This window comes from Dermochelys coriacea, chromosome 24 (genome assembly GCF_009764565.3).
Source record: "Dermochelys coriacea isolate rDerCor1 chromosome 24, rDerCor1.pri.v4, whole genome shotgun sequence".
NCBI lineage: Eukaryota > Metazoa > Chordata > Testudines > Dermochelyidae > Dermochelys > Dermochelys coriacea.
Window position 1 is genome coordinate 16,695,117 of NC_050091.1, and position 14,855 is coordinate 16,709,971.

General features: G+C 57.2%; 1 protein-coding gene across 1 annotated transcript; it reads right to left on the bottom strand.

Annotated features, from left to right (window-relative positions):
• Positions 1 to 12,534: 12,534 nt before the first annotated feature.
• On the bottom strand, positions 12,535 to 14,444 carry HAUS5 (HAUS augmin like complex subunit 5). The gene is made up of 4 exons (XM_038382417.2): positions 14,323 to 14,444; positions 13,937 to 14,072; positions 13,442 to 13,574; positions 12,535 to 13,028 (listed from the first exon to the last, which is right to left on the bottom strand). Exons 2-4 carry the CDS (start codon positions 14,046 to 14,048, stop codon positions 12,803 to 12,805), a joined length of 471 nt encoding a protein of 156 aa, XP_038238345.1. The 5' UTR covers positions 14,049 to 14,072; positions 14,323 to 14,444; the 3' UTR covers positions 12,535 to 12,802.
• Positions 14,445 to 14,855: the final 411 nt, after the last annotated feature.

Here is a 14,855-nt window from a genome sequence, read left to right on the forward strand (position 1 = left end):
CCTAGGGAAAACACAATGGTTCAAAAAAAAAAAAGAAAGAAAAAACTTCTGTTGTGTTGGTGTTTTATTTCTAACCATTAATCTGTGTTTTCTGTTGGTTTATCTGTTTTGTTTTTCTAATGTGGGTTTCTCCAGTTGGGTGACTGCTTTTCTTACTTCTACTCTAGTGTTGTTTCATAAAGCACTTAACTGGCTGGTTCTTTATTCTCTTCCAAGACGGTTCTCACACATTTTGTGTTGGTCTTTCTCTCAGTTGTCCCCCCGCAGGAATGAATTATTCCATTTCCCCCTGCCCCGCAAAGCTTCCCCCACTTGATTTCCAGAGGAAGAGGGATGGGGTGAGGCTGGGAGTCAGGACTCCTGGGTCCTATCCCCAGCTCTGGGAGGGGAGGGGATTCTAGTGGTTAGAGCAAGGGCAGGGCTAGGAACCAGGACTCCTGGGTTTGGGATACTCACCCCTCCCTGTTCCTGGGGGACAAAGACATAGCCTTGCCCTTCCCCCCCACCCCAGGGGCTTCAGAATTGGCTCTGCCAAGCAGGGGATGGCCCCAGCCCACATGGCCCCTGCTCCCAAGGAAGGACTGACGGGGCCCTGTCATCACAGCAGCCTGCCAGGGTAGTACAGCATTGGTAGCCCCGGAAGAGCAGGTACCAGTGTTCCCAGAGTACAAGAGCTGGGCAAACTTTGCCTGGGGGGCCCCTAGCTAGGAAGTGGAGGTAGAAAGCAACTATCACTGGGGGGCAGGGGCCTCTCTCAGGCTGATCCCTCTGCCTCCCTCAGTTTGGGCCGTGGGAGCGTGTCCCAGAGCCAACCACCTCCTGCTTGCTGGATGGAAACCACTTCACGTCAGGCGGGAGGAGGGGTGCCAGAGCTCTGTGCATCCCCTGGGAGCTGACAGGAGGGCCTGGAGTACCTGCAGCTGATTGGGGGCTGGGAATACTCCAGAGTGCCCACTGGTTGATGGGGGTCCCTGAATCCCAGCCATTGAGGGGGTCCCATGTGCCAGCTGCCCCCAAGGGCTAAGTGGGGAGGCCCAGTGGGTGAAGCTGTAGCCGTGGTGGTGCTGGTGGGGTAGTGGGACCATGCAGGGCCTATTCTTTGGCTAGGCCCTGCGCAATCCTGCCTGCAGGGGGAGAGAAAGTGTGGGTCAGCACCAGGGGGTTTCTCTCCTCAGGCTGGGGGGGGTCACAGAGCCAGACATGGGGCTGGTCCTGTGGGTGAGGGGGTGGCATGTGGCTCCTGAAGCAGCTCCAGTTGGATGGGGGTTGGGGCTGTGAATGATGTGGGTGGGAACCTCGGGATGGAGCTGGAACCCCCCCCGCCCACTGCTGGGAGCCATGACCCCCTTCCCCAAATCCCCCTGCTGCCGCCCCCTCCCCATTCCTCCTCCCACAGTTAGTGGTGTGGACCCCTCCTCTCCTGATACCGCAGGACGCTGCCCGGATGCCTGGGTCCCTTCCAGGCTCTGCCTTGCCCCCTGTTTGGCACTGGGAGCCGTGCTCCGGTGTGTGGGACTGGGTAGGAGGCACAGGAGAGGGGGGCTGTGGCTCTAGTCCCAAGATGCCAGGGTTCCCAGCACAGCTTGGGCTGCGTGAAGGGAGGTCCCTTAGAGTCAGCAGGGAGGGGGTTTTCCCTTCCCGTGGGATTGGAGGGCTGGGGACTTGGTGCTGGATGAGTGGGACTGTGGAGAAACAGGCATGAAATGTGGGGGGCACAGATGACCCCCTCCACATTGAGGTGCTTGAAGCAGGGAGGGGGGAATCTCCCCTGTGGGGGGTGGCTGAGGAGGCTAAAGTGGGGAACAAGTGCTGGAGGGAAAGAGGGTGGAAGAGTGGGAATGGAGGGGGAGGGGATGCACAGGATTCGGTGGTGGGGGCATTGGTATGGAGGGCCCGGGCAGTGAACCGGGCCATCCAGGGGGATGGTTTAGGAGCTGGGGAGACAGTGGGGAGGCAGTGTCAGTTAAGGACATCCCTGCCCCACACCACCTCCTCCATCTGCCTCAGCATCCCTTCTCCTTCTACCTCAGTGGCCCCACCCTGCCCTCTGCCCCACTCCACCCCGTCCCTCCAGCCCCAATACACCCACCTCCCCTTCCTTGACCCACCGTGCTTCCCTCAGCAGCTACCTCCCCCGCCCGGCTTCCACCCCCTTCTCCACCCGGCTTCCGACCTCCCCAGGCGTCCCGGCCGCCCTCCTCTTCCTCCCCGGCGGACGCGGAGGCTTCGGTGCTTCCCCAGCGACGAGCCAGCGGGGTGTTCGACGTCCCGCCCTAATTCCTGGGGTTGGGACGCGCCCAGGTCCGGCTCCAGCGTCTTCGCCGTCCCAAGCGGCAAACGAAAACCAAATCCACCCTGCAACCCGTCAAGGGGAGCAGCCCCTGCGGAGGGCAGACGTCGGGGAAGCCCAGCACTGACTGGCGCCCGCCGTCCGCTCTCGGGCTCCTCCGCCCTTGGCCAGAGGCTTTCTGGGCTGCAACAGCGCCACCGTGTGTCGGTTCGGGGGCCAGCACTAGGGCGGGACAAAGCCCGAAGGCCACGCTGAGGGTTCGGCGCCCCCTAAACCGCGACGGCTGCGCCGCTGGGGCGCTCCAGTCTAGGGGAGAACGGAGGAGCTGAGGGAGAGGGAAGGAGCCTGGGAGTGAACCTGGAAGGTTGTTGGGTGTGGGTGGGAGAGTACGAACAGTTTCTTTTTTTGCGGGGGGGGGGTTGTTAGGGAGTTGGGTCCCCTCCTCCCATTCAGCCTCTGGGTCTACCATTCTGATCCTATAAAATATCCCTAGTCCCTGGAGAAACCAGTCACAGAGACTGCTCGCTCCGTGACAACACGGACATTTTCACAAGGGGAAAGGAATGGGACCATTCTCTCCTGTGGGGACCCTCAAACCGCATTTTCCAGGACCCCTAGACTCTTCAAGCACCTCTTCCATACTGTCCCACCCACACCCACCACGCTCACTCCCGGGCTCCTTCCCTCTCCCTCAGCTCTACCTCCCTTCTCCCCCAGCCCTCCCACCTCTTAGTGCCCTCTGTTCCATATCGATGTCCCGGGACTTGATCTTAAACACAAAGCACAGAAGCGATACTTACGCCCTGCAACACCGCGCTACCCTCTTGCTCCCATTGCTTTATATGTCACCAGGAGCTGCTCGCACCCATGCACCACACCCCATTAACAAGACTGATAACTGATGATGATCAGAATGGTCCCTTCTGACCTTAGTATCTATGAATCTATAACTTCCTGGCTAAGTGGCAATCACTGCCTCAAAGTGACTCCGATGCACTCATTCAAAACAAAAAAGAAAAGGAGGACTTGTGGCACCTTAGAGACTAACAAATTTATTTGAGCATAAGCTTTCGTGAGCTACAGCTCACTTCATCGGATACATTCGGTGGAAAATACAGTGGGGAGATTTATATACACACACACATAACATGAAACAATGGGTTTTATCATACGCACTGTAAGGAGAGAGATAACTTAAGATGAGCTATTACCAGCAGGAGGGGGGGGGGAGGAGGAAAACCTTTTGTGGTGATAATCAAAGTGGGACATTTCCAGCAGTTAACAAGAACGTCTGAGGAACAGTGGAGGGAGAAATAACATGGGGAAATAGTTTTACTTTATGTAATGACTCATCCATTCCCAGTCTCTATTCAAGCCTAAGTTAATTGTATCCAGTTTGCAAATTAATTCCAATTCAGCAGTCTCTCGTTGGAGTCTGTTTTTGAAGTTTTTTTTGTTGAAGGATAGCCACTCTCAGGTCTGTAATCATGTGACCAGAGAAATTGAAGTGTTCTCCGACTGGTTTTTGAATGTTATAATTCTTGACGTCTGATTTGTGTCCATTTATTCTTTTACGTAGAGACTGTCCAGTTTGACCAATGTACATGGCAGAGGGGCATTGCTGGCACATGATGGCATATATCACATTGGTAGATATGCAGGTGAACGAGCCTCTGATAGTGTGGCTGATGTGATTAGGCCTTATGATGGTGTCCCCTGAATAGATATGTGGACAGAGTTGGCCATGGGCTTTGTTGCAAGGATAGGTTCCTGGGTTGGTGTTTCTGTTGTGTGGTGTGTGGTTGCTGGTGAGTATTTGCTTCAGGTTGGGGGGCTGTCTGTAAGCAAGGACTGGCCTGTCTCCCAAGATCTGTGAGAGTGATGGGTCATCCTTCAGGATAGGTTGTAGATCCTTGATGCTGCGTTGGAGAGGTTTTAGTTGGGGGCTGAAGGTGATGGCTAGCACAGACACACCCCTGGAACCCCAACCTGGGGTATTCTATTTGCTACCCAAGATCCATAAATCTGGAAATCCAGGATGCCGCATCATCTCAGGCATTGGCACCCTGACAGCAGGATTGTCTGGCTATGCAGACTCCCTCCTCAGGCCCTACGCTACCAGCACTCCCAGCTATCTTCAAGACACCACTGACTTCCTGAGGAAACTACAATCCATCGGTGATCTTCCTAAAAACACCATCCTAGCCACTATGGATGTAGAAGCCTCTACACCAACATTCCACACAAAGATGGACTACAAGCCATCAGGAACAGTATCCCCGATAATGTCACGGCAAACCTGGTGGCTGAACTTTGTGACTTTGTCCTCACCCATAATTATTTCACATTTGGGGACAATGTATAACTTCAAATCAGCGGCACTACTATGGGTACCCGCATGGCCCCAGAGTATGCCAACATTTTTATGGCTGACTTAAAACAACGCTTCCTCAGCTCTCGTCCCCTAATGCCCCTACTCTACTTGCGCTACATTGATGACATCTTCATCATCTGGACCTATGGAAAAGAAGCCCTTGAGGAATTCCACCATGATTTCAACAATTTTCATCCCACCATCAACCTCAGCCTGGACCAGTCCACACAAGAGATCCACTTCCTGGACACTAAGGTGCTAATAAGCGATGGTCACATAAACACCACCCTATATCGGAAACCTACTGACTGCTATTCCTACCTACATGCCTCTAGCTTTCATCCAGATCATACCACTCGATCCATTGTCTACAGCCAAGCTCTACGATATAACCGCATTTGCTCCAACCCCTCAGACAGAGACAAACACCTACAAGATCTCTATCAAGCATTCTTACAACTACAATACCCACCTGCTGAAGTGAAGAAACAGATTGACAGAGCCAGAAGAGTACCCAGAAGTCACCTACTACAGGACAGGCCCAACAAAGAAAATAACAGAACGCCACTAGCCATCACCTTCAGCCCCCAACTAAAACCTCTCCAAAGTATCATCAAGGATCTACAACCTATCCTGAAGGACGACCCATCACTCTCACAGATCTTGGGAGACAGGCCAGTCCTTGCTTACAGACAGCCCCCCAACCTGAAGCAAATACTCACCAGCAACCACACACCACACAACAGAAACACCAACCCAGGAACCTATCCTTGCAACAAAGCCCGTGGCCAACTCTGTCCACATATCTATTCAGGGGACACCGTCATAGGGCCTAATCACATCAGCCACACTATCACAGGCTCGTTCACCTGCATATCTACCAATGTGATATATGCCATCATGTGCCAGCAATGCCCCTCTGCCATGTACATTGGTCAAACTGGACAGTCTCTATGTAAAAGAATAAATGGACACAAATCAGACGTCAAGAATTATAACATTCAAAAACCAGTCAGAGAACACTTCAATTTCTCTGGTCACATGATTACAGACCTGAGAGTGGCTATCCCTCAACAAAAAAACTTCAAAAACAGACTCCAACGAGAGACTGCTGAATTGGAATTAATTTGCAAACTGGATACAATTAACTTAGGCTTGAATAGAGACTGGGAATGGATGAGTCATTACATAAAGTAAAACTATTTCCCCATGTTATTTCTCCCCCCATTGTTCCTCAGACGTTCTTGTTAACTACTGGAAATGGCCCACCTTGATTATCACCACAAAAGGTTTTCCTCCTCCCCCCCTCCTTCCTGCTAGTAACAGCTCATCTTAAGTGATCACTCTCCTTACAGTGTATATGATAAAACCCATTGTTTCATGTTATGTGTGTGTGTATATAAATCTCCCCACTGTATTTTCCACCAAATGCATCCGATGAAGTGAGCTGTAGCTCAGGAAAGCTTATGCTCAAATAAATTTGTTAGTCTCTAAGGTGCCACAAGTACTCCTTTTCTTTTTTGCGAATACAGACTAACACGGCTGCTACTCTGAAACCTGTTATCAATCAAAGCACAAACTCCCCACACTGGAGCCCCGCTGCCCCTCTCTGCCCTGGCTCCGCTCTCGTACCCAGCCCCTGGGGGCGCCTCCAGCCGCCACTGATCCAGCCACTGCCCCGTCCCTGCCCTGAGCTCCCCCCAGCTTCTGCACTCCGCTTGGAGAGCCTGCCAGTGAGAGCCAGGCTGTGTATGGAGGGGAGCTTTCTGGGGGTGGGGGGTGAGCAGAGGTGACGGAATTTCCGGTCCCTAAAAGTGGGGGGCCACCAGTGCCAGAACGTGGCCACCCCTCTTCCGCAGCTCCCCTTCCTCCGAGCCCTCACCCTTGCCCTTCCCCATCCCCCGAGGCCCCACCCTTGCTCCGCCCCTTTCCCCCAATTCTCCAACCCCACATCGCCCCTTTCTCGATCCCACTCTCACGCTTTCCCCTGAATCCACACTCCCACATTGCCCCAGGTCCCACCCCTTCTTCTAAAGCCCCTCCCCTTCTCCTGAGTTCCCCCCTGGCGCTTCACTTTCTCCCCGATATCCTGCCCTCATGCCGCCTCTTCCCCCGAATCCCCACCCCCGCACCGCCCCTTCCACCAAGGCTCTGCCCTGTGCCGTCTCTTTTCCCCAAACCCCGCCCTCACTCCACCCCTTTTCCCCAATCCCCGCTTCCGCATTGTCCCACCCCTCTAGGGCCCACCCCTGCCCTGCCTCTTCCTCCCAGGCCCTGCCCTCACACCGCCCCTTCTCCCTGAGGCTCTGCCCTCACGCTTCCCCTTCTACCAAGCTCCCACCTCTGCACCGCCCCTTCTCCCCGAGTCCTCACTGTCACGCTGCCCATTCCCCCCGAGTCCCTGCCCCCTCACTGCCCCTTCCCTCTAATCCCCACCCCTGCACCGCCCCTTTCCCCAATGCCCCACCCTCGCACCGCCCCTTCCCCGGGGCCCCGCCCTCACACTTCCCCTTCTCCACGATCTCCCACCGTTGTGCTTCTCCCTGATTCCCCGCCTTTACACCACCCCTTCCCCCAGGGCTCCGTCCTTTTGCTTCCCCTTCTTCCTGAAACCCTGGCCCTGCACCACCACTTCCCCCAAGGCCCCGCCCCTGAACCAGCCCTTCTCCCGAGACTCCACCCCGCACCGCCCCTTTTCCCCAAACCTCTGCCCTCACTCCACCCCCTCCCCCAATCCCCACTCCTGCATTGCCCCTCCCCTCTAGGCCCCACCGCTGCCCTGTCTCTGCCTCCAAGGCCTGCCCTCGCACCACCCCTTCTCCTTGAGGCCACGCCCTCACGCTTCCTCTTCTACCTGAGCTCCCACCCTTGCACTGCCTCTTCTCCCAGTCCTGTCCCCACATTGCCCCTTCTCCCTGAGCTTCCACCCCTGCACCGCAACTATCCCTGAGGCCCTGACCCCCTTCTCCGAGTTCCCACTGCCATGCTGCCCATTCCCCCTGAGTCCCTGCCCCTGCACTGCTCCTTCCCTCTAATCCCCACCCCTGCACCGCCCCTTCCCTCGAGGCCCCACCCTCGCACCACCCATTCCTCCGACGCCCCGCCCTTGCACCGTCCCTTCACCCGAGGCCCCACTCCTGCACCACCCAGCGACCCAGAAGCAGGCTAGACCCGGGAGATGGAATGGCAGAAAAGTCCTTAAGAAAAAGAATCTGGTCCCAGCCCCCTGCCCCACACTTCCCAGGTGCCCTCGGGCCTCAGTCTCTCTGGGCCTCAGTTCTCCCGTCCTGGAAATGGGGATGGTGGCGCTTCCTGCCATCGCAGGAGCCTGGGACGAGAACTACCCTGTGGGTTAGGAAGATGCTCAGATAATGGGGTAATGGAGGAGAGGCGCAGGGGGAGCATATTAGCACCATCGTTTGGTATATGGAGTCTGTTTGGAAACAAAATATTTCCCTAAAATCATTCCCAAACCTGTATTCAGCCATAACTTTGGGAAATATTTAACAAAGCAGCATGGTTTTCCCCCTTGTAGCCAGCCCCTGACCCGGCACCAGCTCCCAGTTCTGCCCCCTTCCTGCCACTCACCTCCTGACTCTGGCTTGGTGCCCCTGGGCCCCTCGTAGCAGGGGGCTGTCCAGGAGGGTGCAGGGGGTGTCTCTCCTTGCAGCCATTAGGGTGTGTCTGGTGGGTGCTATCACCTCTGCCAGAGACACCCAAGAAACCCACTAGCTTCCTCCGCACGTGGGGAGGGGCTCCTACTTTCTGACTTGAGCTGTGTGTGTGGGGGAGTTTCCATGACATCAGAGCCCTGGGGTGGAGGGGCTCAAATCATGACTCTGAAGTGGCAGGGCAACCTCCCTCCCACCCCGCAACCCTGCTCAGATTCCACTAAGGCGCTGGGCTAGGATCTCTAGGGAGGGAGACACAGGAAAAAACAGCTGCCACTATGGAACCCAGGAGTCCTAGCTCCCAGTCCCCCTGCTCTAACCTCTAGATCCCACTCCACTCCCAGACCCAGGGATAGAACCCAGGGGTCCTGGCACCCAGCCCCCATCCCGCTCTGACCACTAGACCCCACTCCCCTCCCAGGGTGGTGCAGGGGTAACTGTGTCTGTGTCCCAGCTCTGCTAAGGGCCTTAACTGATTTTCCTAAAGTGCTTACTTCCGAATCCGTCACATCTGCCCCCGCCCCGTGTGGGGGCACCAGCACCGTGCGGGGTCGTGATGGGAAATCATCCAAGCTGGCCCTAGGGAGATGTGTGTGTTCCTGCTGCCCCCTGCTGGTGGGTCTGAGCCCTGCTCTGAGTGTGTGTGTGTGTGTGACATACTGTGTTTGTATCCGTGACAGTGTGTTGCTGGACTAACCAGTAGGAAATGGTTTTGCAGGACTTTGTATCCTGCAGGAGGTGACACACAAACACACCACAGCTACCACACACCTCCACAACTCCACACAGCCAGCCAGTCACACACCCTGATGCACAAAGGGACTCACACAATCCCAAGCACAGCTACAGACACTCACACACAACACACCCGGGGCACACACTAGCCCACCCCCAAAAGAGAGGGACAATCATACCCCCAGCCACACTCATAATCACCCATACACACACCGGAATATTCACAATCATGCTCAGAGACACAACTGCACACAGTTCCTCCTACTGCTACCAACACAAAGACCTCCCGTCCCACGGAGCATGTGTCAAGGCCTGTGGAACTCACTGCCACTGGACAGCTACCAATAGTAATGGTCCTTTCTAGGAGACCAAGAGACATAGGCGTCGTGGCAGGGGGGGATGGGCTCCCAAGATCTGACCTGGGCTGAGACTGGGCTAAAGGGGCCCATGGGTCTGATCTAGAGGGGTCTATCCAGCAGCGGGCAGTGTGACCCACACACAAACCCACCAGAAGCACCTTTCTTAGCGGGTCTCCCAGGCCATTCCCCACCCTGCCCCTGGTTGAGTAACAAAGGGGCGGCACGGGACTCTGGGCCATGTCGCAGCCTGGCCCCACCCCCTCGCTCCCACACGCTGGCAGGTTGGGTAACTCTCAAGGGATTGCACAAGAGTCAGAGCCAGGGAGAGAACCCAGGATTCCTAGCTCGCCCCTCCCCTGCCCCAATTTAACCATTAGACCCAACTCCCCTACCAGGGCTGGGGATAGAACCCAGGAATTCTGACCACCAGCCCCCCCCCCCCCACTAGATCCCACTCCCCTTTTAGATTTTAGGCTCACTGCTTCTTCTATCCACCTACCCCACCCTCTCCATCTGTCCATCCCTTTGCTGCAGGTTTTTGGGGTGTCACCCCTGCTCTGTATTCCTCCAGTGCAGCCCAAGGCCTTCCCTCCCCCCAACCACATATCCTCTCCCCAGTGGTGCTGGATCATCTGCTTGGCCTCCCAATCCCTCTCACGGCATGCTGTGCGGCGTGGCTGGGGATTGTGCAATGGCCCAGCACCAGGCAACACAGAACAGAAACCATAGGCCCTGCCCCACCCCACCAGAGCTGCCCCCCAGATGCACTGGAGCCCAGCGCCCCACATCTGCACCCTCCTGAGCCACAGGGGTGGAGCTGAAGCCCACACCACACTCCACAGAAGGGCGAAGGGCCAGGCCAGCCAGCCCTTGTAGAATGGGGGAATTGCCACCGAGGTCGACGGTATGGGGGCTGTGATGCATGGAGAAGCAGTTGGCAGAAGGCAGCAGAGCGTGCACACACACAAACACACACACACACACAATTGCAGATATACACAAACACATGCATGAATCCAGCCACAGGCATACATTATTACTAACATACACAAACACCTGCACAAATCCAGCCACACACCAACACAATCGCTAACAGATGCAAACACATACACAAATCCAGCCACAAGAACACACACACCTGCACAGCCACTCACAGAACCCGCCCCCCACAGCTACACAAATTCCCGCCCACACACACAACCCCTGCAGAACCCGAGACATATACAAACACGTGCACAAATCCGTACACACACACATCCCATCCCCCTCCCATACACACACCTTGGGTCACTGCAACACTTCAATTGGATGGGGTGCCCAGTACCGTGTCTATTCTCTGTCCCCCAGGGCCCGTAGGGGGCGGATTGGGGGCCGAGGGGGCACAATCGAATGCCAGCCAAGGGGGGTTAGAAGTGGGGAGGAGGCCATGGTTTCTGCACCACCCGGTTCCTGGCACAGGCACCTTTGAGGTTTTGCATTTCTTGGTAGTTTTCACCCCATCACCACTTCCTGCCTAGCCCCCTCCTGCTGTGCAAGGTGGTTAAGGAGGAGATGGGAAGAACTCAGAAGTCCTGGTTCCCAACCCCCGCTGGGCTAACATACCCGACCCCACTCTAACCCCAGAGCTGGGAATGGAACCCAGGAGTCCTGGGGGCTACTAGTTAGAGCAGGAGGAGCCAGGACTCCTGGGTTCTATTCTCAGTGCTGCTGTGTGACACTGGGCCTCTGTTTCTCCTACCAATTGGGTATGGAGACTGTAAACTCTTTGGGGCAGGGCCTGTCTCTCACTGTGTCTGGGCAGCTCCTGGCCCAACAGGGCCCTGATCTCAGCTGGGGCAGGGACTGTCTCTGTGTCTGTGCAGCCCCCATCACAACGAGGGCCTTGCTTCTGCCCCGGTCTCTTTAGGTGCTACTGTTGTATAGATCAATAGTCCCGAATACTAAAAGGCATGGCACCGCCATTGCCTTGCAAGGGCTAAATGTGATTCTTAACCCTGTGGTCCCCCGTGCATCCTCCTCCTCCTCCAGTTCCCTGATTTTCCACCCTGAGCCCCTTGTGCCGTTGCCCTCATCAACGGCAGCGCAGAAAGTCACCCAGCCCTAGCGCCAAAAGAAGAAGAAAACGAAAACGGGGAGGAAAAAACGGTTTGCAAAAATCAGTTACACCAATAGGAAACCAGCCCCAGCAGAATTGTTCAGGGAAATTGTCTGATTTGCAGGGTGCTGCGGAGCTTTGTTGGGGCAGTTTCCTGGGGATCAGCCTAGAGCTTGCATATGCTATCAGCCAGCTTGGGGCAGCGGGCACCCATATCCCCCCAACCCCCAATCAGCTGAGGGTACTCCAGGCCCCCTGTCAGCTCCCAGGGGATGGGTAGAGTGCTGGCACCCTCCTTCCCCCCCGCAAATCACCCAGGAGGCAGGAGGTGGATGGCTCTGGGATGCTCCCAGCACCCAGGCTGAGGGAGCCAGAGGGACCAGCCCGAGAGGAGCCCCCGCTCCCCAGTGATAGGTGCTGTCTACCCCCACTTCCTAGCTGGGGCCTTCCAGCAAAGCTTCCCCCACTTGATTTCCAACAGGAAGGGGGAGGGGGTGAGTCTGGGAGCCAGGACTCCTGGGTTTAGGCCACTCACCTCTCCCTGTTCCATCCCTCAGTTTCTCCATGGAAGAGGGACAAGGACATAGATGCTCCCCAACACTCCCCCCCCCAATAAAGGGTTCAGAGGTGGTTCTGCCAAGGAGGGGATGGCCCCAGCCAGGGCGGCGAGCTAAGGGGTGGAATCCCTGCCCCAAGGGGGCTGCGCCGGGTAGAGCAGGCGAGGAAGATGCAGCCGGGGCTTTTGCTACCTCAGCAGAAGAATAAATCCCTGGGCTCAGGTGCCTGGGACAGGGCCCTCTCTACTGGCCCCTGGGGGAGGGCACCAGGGAGGGCAGAATGGTCCAGGTAGAACCACAGGCCAAGCCAGCCTGGAGCAGCCAGATAGAGCTGGTGCCCCCTAGCAGGGGACCATTCCCCACCCACCTGAGCCAGCCAGTCCCTGCCCTGGGGCCCAGTCAGAGGCAGAGCCCCCCAGAAGGGAAAGGCCCCGTGCCCCATTCCCTGCCCACCTGAGCCTACCAATCCCTGCCCTGGGGCAGGTCGGAGCTGGCATCCCCCAGAGGGGAAAGGCCCTATGTCCCAATCCCTGCCATAGACCTGAGTGTGCATTTAGTCAGTTTATTCAGAACAATGGGAATTACAGAACGCCACAAAACCCACGTGGGATCCCTCCCACACCTGACACCGCTCCCCCACCTCCGCTCAGCCCCACCAACCCTCCCACTACCAGCATCTGATCACCCCTTAACACTGACCCCCCACCTTGCAGAAGAGGGGCTAGGCTAGGCCTCCAATAACTCCACCCCAGATAGGCGTGTCCCACCCGCACTCCTTCCCTAACCTGGGTGTGGCTACCTCTACCCCCTTGTGCACCCCTTTGGGGGCGGGTGTGCTGTGCTGCTGGAGGGTCTTGAGGGCCAGGGTCCAACGCTCCAGCCACTGCTGCAAGGTGAGGCCCTGGCGGTGCTCCGCAGGCAGGGAGAACTGCCCCGGCTGCTCCCACCTGAACACAGGGACGGGGAGAGAACATGGAGGGGGTGAGATGGCTCCTTCTGGTCCCGCCCCTCACAACTCCCCCCCCAGCAAAGACACCCCCGCATCCACCCTTACCCCCCTCGCACAATCCCATCCACCAACATCCTCCCTCATGGCACATGCCCCCCCGCCTCTCCCTAGGTACGCCCCTTCTCCAGAGGCACCGGGCCACCCGCTTCCTTCCCACCCCAGCCCCCAACACCCCCCGATCAGTCCCTCCTGTGCCCCCCCACCAGTTGAGCAAGCCCCCTTCTTCCTCACAGTCCCCACCCCAGGCAGGGGAGAACCAACCCTGGACACGCCCCCAGCACAGGATGGGCAGGGCCTCCCCCCTCTGCAGAACAAGACGTCCCATAAACAAGGTGGGCGGGGGCTCCTCACCAGGCGTCGATGGCAGCCTGCACCTTGGGCCAGCGCTCGATGTGGCGCCCGCACTGCTCGGTCACCAGCTGGATCCGCGGCCCCAGGGCTCTGGCCTGCTCCTGGTCGTGGTGCCACAGATCCTGCACCAGGGCTAGGGGGAGGGATAGCTCAGTGGTTTGAGCATTGGCCTGCTAAACCCAGGGTTGTGAGCTCAATCCTTGAGGGGGCCATTTAGGGATCTGGGGCAAAAATTGGGGATTGGTCCTGCTTTGAGCAGGGGGTTGGACTAGATGACCTCCCGAGGTCCTTTCCAACCCTGATATTCTGTGAGACATTGGTGAGGCCCAGAGAAGTTATGGCTTGGGGGGTGCTGAGTTGTGCTGGGTGGATGCCATGGTCCTGCCACCCCTCAGGCCGGCTCGTGTACCAGGAGGGTGCCCTATGCAGACCCTGGGAAGGGTCCTCAGGCTGGGGGGTGTCCCCCGTCCAGCTGGAGCCATGGGGAGAGCTCACCTTGCTCGTTGGTCCCCGGGGAGTCCTGGTGCTGCTGCAGATGGGCCAGTGCCTGGCTCTTGTAACCCAGCTGGGCATGCAGGGCCAGCAGCTCCTTCTTCAGCTCAGCCATGTGGGGCAGGAGGTACTCTGGGGCCTAGGGCAGAGACAGACAGAGACAGGGGGTGAGGGGAGACAGGGCCTGCCCCCCCAGATCACCCCCCATGGGGCTCTGGGGAGGTTTAATGCAGAATAAACTAGGGGGGTGCTCCTGCCCCACCCTCTCCTCCAGGGCCCCCATCCCATCTTTCCCCAGAAGAGGGTCTCATAGAGGAGGGGTTCACTCCCATCCTGTGGGGAGACATTCCTTCTCCCTGCCCCATTGCTCCACCAAGTGTGCGTCTCACCTTGTAGAGAGGGAAGCCGGCAGCCTGGCACACAGTGAGGAAGGCTGGGCGAGCACTGTCCGTTTCCGCCTATGGATGGAGAGCTCGTGGTCTGGGACCTGCTGGGACCTGGAGGTGGGGGATCAGCCCCTGAACCCCTCATCCTCAGGCACCCCCCATCCCCACTGGGCACCCCAGCCCACAGCCCTCCCGCTCCCCTGGAAGGGCTGGTGGGGCCCCGTTGTCACAGCAGCCTGCCAGGGTAGTACAGCATTGGTACCCCTGGGAGAGCAGGCACCAGTGTTCCCAGAGTATTAATACCTCAGAGACTATCAGTGCTCCTCTCACTGCTATAGGCTACTGACGTTCCTAGAGCATTATCAGCCCAGAAAGTATTAATCCTCCCACCACAGATGTTGGGTACCAATGCTCTCAGAACATTATTACCCTGGAAGGGTAATAATAATTACTCCCACCAGAGTATTAAAGCCCCTGCCTTATTCTCAGGGTATTAGCTCTCCTCCCAGAGAATACTGGGTTTTCATTAGTATCCC